This window comes from Sinocyclocheilus anshuiensis, unplaced genomic scaffold (genome assembly GCF_001515605.1).
Source record: "Sinocyclocheilus anshuiensis isolate Anshui unplaced genomic scaffold, SAMN03320099.WGS_v1.1 scaffold183, whole genome shotgun sequence".
In the NCBI taxonomy this organism is placed as follows: domain Eukaryota; kingdom Metazoa; phylum Chordata; class Actinopteri; order Cypriniformes; family Cyprinidae; genus Sinocyclocheilus; species Sinocyclocheilus anshuiensis.
This window is the reverse complement of record NW_015548309.1, coordinates 3,555,630-3,561,347: the sequence shown is the minus strand read 5'-3', so window position 1 is coordinate 3,561,347 and position 5,718 is coordinate 3,555,630. Positions and strand designations below refer to the sequence as shown.

Here is a 5,718-nt window from a genome sequence, read left to right as displayed (position 1 = left end):
CAAGACAAAATATCTTTATTTGCAATGTCTTCACACAACACACTTACTCAGAGGGTTTTGTGCTAGAATTGCATTGTGTTTAACAGTGAGGAATAGCTTGGAGTCCTAGTGGCATGGACGTGCTGAAACAGAGAGAGACGGCTGTTGGCTGATTAACTGAACATTTCCACCTGTGTCTGAGAGAGAACAGAAATAAACCATCGGCAAAGTTGCACTGTTCTCTCTCCGTGAGAAAAGGAGAACTTTAATGAATGTTCATGCAGTTACAGTGTGTGTGTGTTTGTGTGTATAGCCTCAGGCTTTACCCTTCCTGCTGTGTGCACAGTCTCACCTCACCAGCCCTCTCCATCTCTCTCTGTGTGTCTGCCATGGCACTGCAGCCCTACAAAATGGAGGAAATCCAAGAGGCTGGATCACCATGTAACGTTAGCTTTAGCGTGTTTGTGTGTGCTGTACATCTGTGTTGATTGTGAAGCAACTGCATATTATGTGTTGATGGAGTCTCTTACCAGACACGTTTACACTTTTAAAAGTTTTCTGCCATCCAAAGGGCTCATATTTTTTTTTATTATTTTCCCCTTGTGTCCACTTATAATGTAACATTGCAATTTTCCACTCTCTCTCAGACTCTCAGATTTTATGCTGCTGCGCCTTAAAGGAATAATACACACAAAAAGGAAAATTTGCTTAAAATGTACTCACCCTCAGGCCATCCAAGATGTAGATGAGTTTATTTGTTTCATCAGAACAGATTTGGAGAAATGTAGCATTACATCACTGTCTCACCAATGGATCCTCTGCAGTGAATGGGTGCCGTCAGAATGAGAGTCCAAACAGCTGATAAAAACATCACAATAATCCACAAGTAATCCACACCACTCCAGTCCATCAATTAACATTTTGTGACGTGAAAAGCAGCATATTTGTAATAAATTCATCATTAAGAATCTTTAACTTCAAATCAATAAATAAGAGTCATTTATCCATAATATTGCTGTCTCCAGTGAAAAAGTTGTCTTGTGTGAATCAGAAGAGAAATATTCACAGATCAAGCAACATTTACAGGCAAAAACATTTCTAAACAAATACGGGGGTGGATTTGGACAACAGAGGATGGACTTTTTCACTTTAAGAAGCATTATAATGATTTCTGGACTTTGGCCATTTTTGCCAGAAGCAACGGTTTAAAGTTAAAACTCCTTAATGATGGATTTGTTTCTTACACAAACACAGCTTTTCGTTTCACAAGATGTTAAGTGATGGACTGGAGTGGTGTGGATTACTTGTGGATTATTGTGATGTTTTTATCAGCTGTTTAGACTCTCATTCTGACGGCACCCATTCACTGCAGAGGATCCATTGGTGAGCAAGTGATTTTAGGATGAACGATTCCTTTAAAGACGAATATGTAACCTCTTCACATCTGAGATGAGAAATGTATGCAAGCAAATGTTTCAGAATCTCATATCTCATAAAATCAAGGAAATTTTGATTCCTCCTGATGTGACTTTAATAAAAAGCATCAGTCCCATCAGAATTCCACTGTGAAGCCTTCAGTGTCAGATGAACGACCTCAGTGATTTAATTTTACACAAGCCTTCCACTGAAAAGACTTGAGGCAAATGTTTAACCAATATTCAGAGGGAGATTTGTACAGTAATTTGCATTCAGTCCCCCACTCATATATGTGGTTGAATAACATTTTTGACTGAAAGAGAAGAGAGGTCACTGAAGTGAACAAGTGTTTTGATGTGTGCCGCCCCTCTCATGGGTATTTGAGCAACACAAATCCGGACTAATCTTTCTCACATGTCAGAATGGGAGGTGGTAGAAGAATGGCAGAAATGATTAAGAGATATAATTCTTTAGTGCTCTGCTCTCAGTGAAGGGCCGGAGGTGGATGGAGTTGAGTATGGAGGAGCAGAGGGCATATGTCATGAGACTGCTGGATGCTCTGGAGGTCACCGATCGAGACAAGAGGCTCAAAGTAGCCCGAGCCATCCTCTATTTGGCACAAGGTATGAATATAATACATACAACCACAATGCAATGGGTGAATCTCATGAAACCAGTCGACAGCATGTCATATTTCACCCCAAATCAAGAAATAAAAAAGTAACCAAATATATTATATGAAATTAAATCTGTTTTAGGATCATTAAGATATTTTGCAATTTCAATGTATTTATTTTTTTAGTACATATTATCTATAATTTATTATATTTTGATCATTATTAAACGCATTTCTCCTAGTTCTCACTACTTTAATAATGATGTATTATTTAATTTATGATTACATTTTTAGAACTGCCCATAATTTATGCAAATTTATGCAGTTTTTGTTTTGGTAAAAATATTTTAAAAAGATAGAAATATATAAAACAATAAAGTATGACTATTGCAAAAATTAGAATCATTATTGAGTGTTTTTAAATGTATTTTTGGACTTTAATAATTGGCATGAAAATGTCTTAATTTTTTGTCATATTTTTTTATTCACGAACAGCTTGTAACACTCCAAAGAAAAAGGAAAACTTGAATTCGCATCATATGACCCCTTTAATAAAAATATGTAAAAAAATAAAATATGAATCATTGAGCATTATGGTAATGAGAATTTGGACAAAAACATGCTGAATTGACATGAAAATAATTGTAAAAAATCCTTAAAATAGTATTTTCTTAAGCAAAATATAATTTCTTCTTTTTTCTTACGTATGTGTGTTCAGGTGTGTTTGATGAGTGCGACACAGAAACTGACGTCCTCTACTGGTCCCGACACAACGTCTTCCTCCTGTACGACATGGGCATCTTCACGGCTCTGCTGGAGCTCCTCAGCATGGAGATAGAGTGAGTGTTTTCATTTCCCAAAATGCCTCAGTCTCTGTGTGGAGATCTTTGACTGAGGGCAGACCATCTGCTGCAGGCGAGGACAGACAGGCGAAGGGTGAGATACTGAAAGAGACAGACAGAGAAAGAATCTCTACTGTTTAACAGTGCTGCTATTTTTGTTCTCCTTCTCCTGAGGGAGCAGGTTAGAAACGGCTCAGTCATGACTGTGTGTGTGTGTGAAACAGTTGTGTATTTCTGTGGATCTCCTGGGTGCTGTACTAATGAGACCAACGGCTTTCTCTTTTCTGTTTCTTAATGCCCGGTGTGTACGGTAGCAGCTGCCTGGGCGGCACAGTGAGCCACTTCTCCTCCATTTCTTTAATTACCCTCATTAAGTACACTTTCATGTTAACAGGTCTTTTTATTCTATTCAGAGAGTGATATCAGTGAAATCAGATATCACTCGTATCATTGCACATACTGTACCAACATAAAAATTAATGTGCAAAAAACTACTCGGAACACATTAGCAACCACATAGCAATGGCCTGGCAACCATTCATTATACCCTAGGATTGTGGTAGCAACTTCTGCATGGGTAAGTGCAATTAAGAAAATGTGAAAGCCTGCCGTATTTTCCAGAAAATTAGTCGTACCTGACTATAAGTCACACCAGGTCAAAATTGTATTGTTAAGAGAAACACATTGCATTGGCGTAAGTCACATTTTATTATTACATTCAGAAAAAATCTAAAATGAACGAAATGTTCTATAAACGTGTATTTTAGTTCCCCTCACTACACAACAAATCTTTTAAATGTAACTGTATTTAGAGCAGAACAGGAATGAAAAACAAAGTATAAAACAAACATAAATTATAGTGGCATTCAGTATTCAGTATATGCTATTATAGATTTTAATATTTTTGCTATCATTTTAATTCTAGGTTTTTTTTTTTCATTGTTGTATTTTTTTTTTTTTTAATTTGTATACATTTTTATTTAAGTTTTACTTTTTTGTACATCAAGTTAAATTAAAAATAAAATTAAAATTCCTTGACAACTAGCTGAAATAACAAAAGTATTTTTTTTAAATATTTTATTTTACTTCAGTTTGCAAAACATGATATTAGTCAACATTATATAAGTCACTTTGGAATATTAGTTGCAGTTGTAGATGATTAAAAAAACATGACATTTATTCCAGAAAATATAATAGTTTGCATTTAATATATGAAACATTAGATTTCGGTTCATCGTATTATTATTTTGTGTGCTTGACATTAATTGCATTATATAATCTCTTTGGATTTTGGACTCAGGATTATATATCACTGTGGAATAAAAATCACAGCACATTTAAAAAAAAAAGAAGTGACTTTTAATGTATGTAGTGAAAATACAGTTAACATTTAATAAATGAAACATTGTATTTTACTTCGTCATATTCTTATGAAGGTAATATAAGCACCATACTTTAAAAGCAAGATCAAAAAGGCCCAGTTCTTTTGTGTATCCATCTCGTACCTGCTGTCATCTCTCCATAATAAAGCCATTCTTTATTTCCTGCATCAGCACCCTCTCTCTCTCCATTTCCTCCCGCACTCTTGTGTTAAAAAGAGCCACAGAGTGGTCCGTCTGTGATCTGCCTGGCCACCATGCCTCTCCTCTTTCAAGCCCCTGCCTGGGGGATTTAATGTCTTTGTACATGGTCTCATCCACTCACACAACAGAACTGCTCTCAGGGAGACCGTACCGCTGCCTCTCTGCCTCTTCTGTGGTTTACTGTGGCGTAATTTGCACAATTAGCCCACCAGCTTCTCCGAGCATTGATTCATATTTAGCTGAGCACATCTGATTCAAATGATCAGGGTTTTGGTTTACAAGCTAGTATTTGTACTGAATACAAGGGATTGGACTGCATGGCTTGTTTCCCCCTCAAAAACTCATTTGTATTGTATTTTGTGGAATGATAAAAGTTGGCTGGTTGTAATGAGTCTTTTTTACGGTGTTATTTTAGTATCATTACCATATTATTATTATTATTATTATAGTTTTTTATCAGTATTTTGAATTAGATTTTATTTTTCTATTTTCTGTTTTCATTTTAATTTTAGTTAAAGTTTTAGTAATCTTGTTGTGCGTTTTTGTCATTTTTATTAGTTTTGGGATTTAAAAAAAATTGGTCTGTGCAGTTTTTATTAATTTTTATTTAAGTTTTAATTGTAGTCATTTTTTACAATTATTTTCTTTTTGTTAACATTAGGTAACTTCATTGCTTAAACTAAGAATGGAAAATACTTTAAAATAAATCTTAGTTTATATTAATAATTATATTAATTAATGTATTAATACATTATTCAATCAAAAGTTGTATGTTCATATTATTTAATGGATCTGAGCTAATGTGAAATACCAATGAACAGCTGTATTTTTATTAACTAACATTAACAAAGATGAATAAAAATAGTTAATGCATTAACTAATGTTAACTAATGAGACCTTATTGTAAAGTGTTTCCAGTATTTTAGTACATCAAGTTAAACTAAATTAAAATGACAAATTTTGCCTTGCCAACTACCTGAAATAAAATTAGGTTAATATTTTATTTAATTGCAGTTAACATTAAGTTTTTTTTTATGGTTTTAGTTTTAGTTTTGGTTAACTGTATTACCCCTGGTCCTTTGACACAGATGTTTCATAAGGATGTGCATTTATATTTTGAGTTAGTATTGTTCCTTTTTTCTCCAGTAATAACCAGGCATGCAGCAGTGCAGTGAGAAAACCAGCCATTTCTCTGGCAGACAGCACTGAACTCAGGTAAGATGCCCACTGGGACTAATTTAGTTTTTTTTTCTCTGATAGAAAACACTATATACTGTATATA

The 5,718-nt window shown here is 34.5% G+C and overlaps 1 protein-coding gene across 2 annotated transcripts in view; it reads left to right on the top strand.

Moving 5' to 3' along the window:
- strip2 (striatin interacting protein 2) overlaps window positions 1–5,718 on the top strand; it is a 27,388-nt gene that overhangs the window by 8,624 nt on the left and 13,046 nt on the right. For both annotated transcript variants that reach the window (XM_016444235.1, XM_016444234.1), the window contains exons 4-6: window positions 1,884–2,018; window positions 2,730–2,850; window positions 5,583–5,651. In XM_016444235.1, coding sequence (XP_016299721.1) covers window positions 1,884–2,018; window positions 2,730–2,850; window positions 5,583–5,651 — 325 coding nt within the window. The remainder of the gene's footprint in view (window positions 1–1,883; window positions 2,019–2,729; window positions 2,851–5,582; window positions 5,652–5,718) is intronic.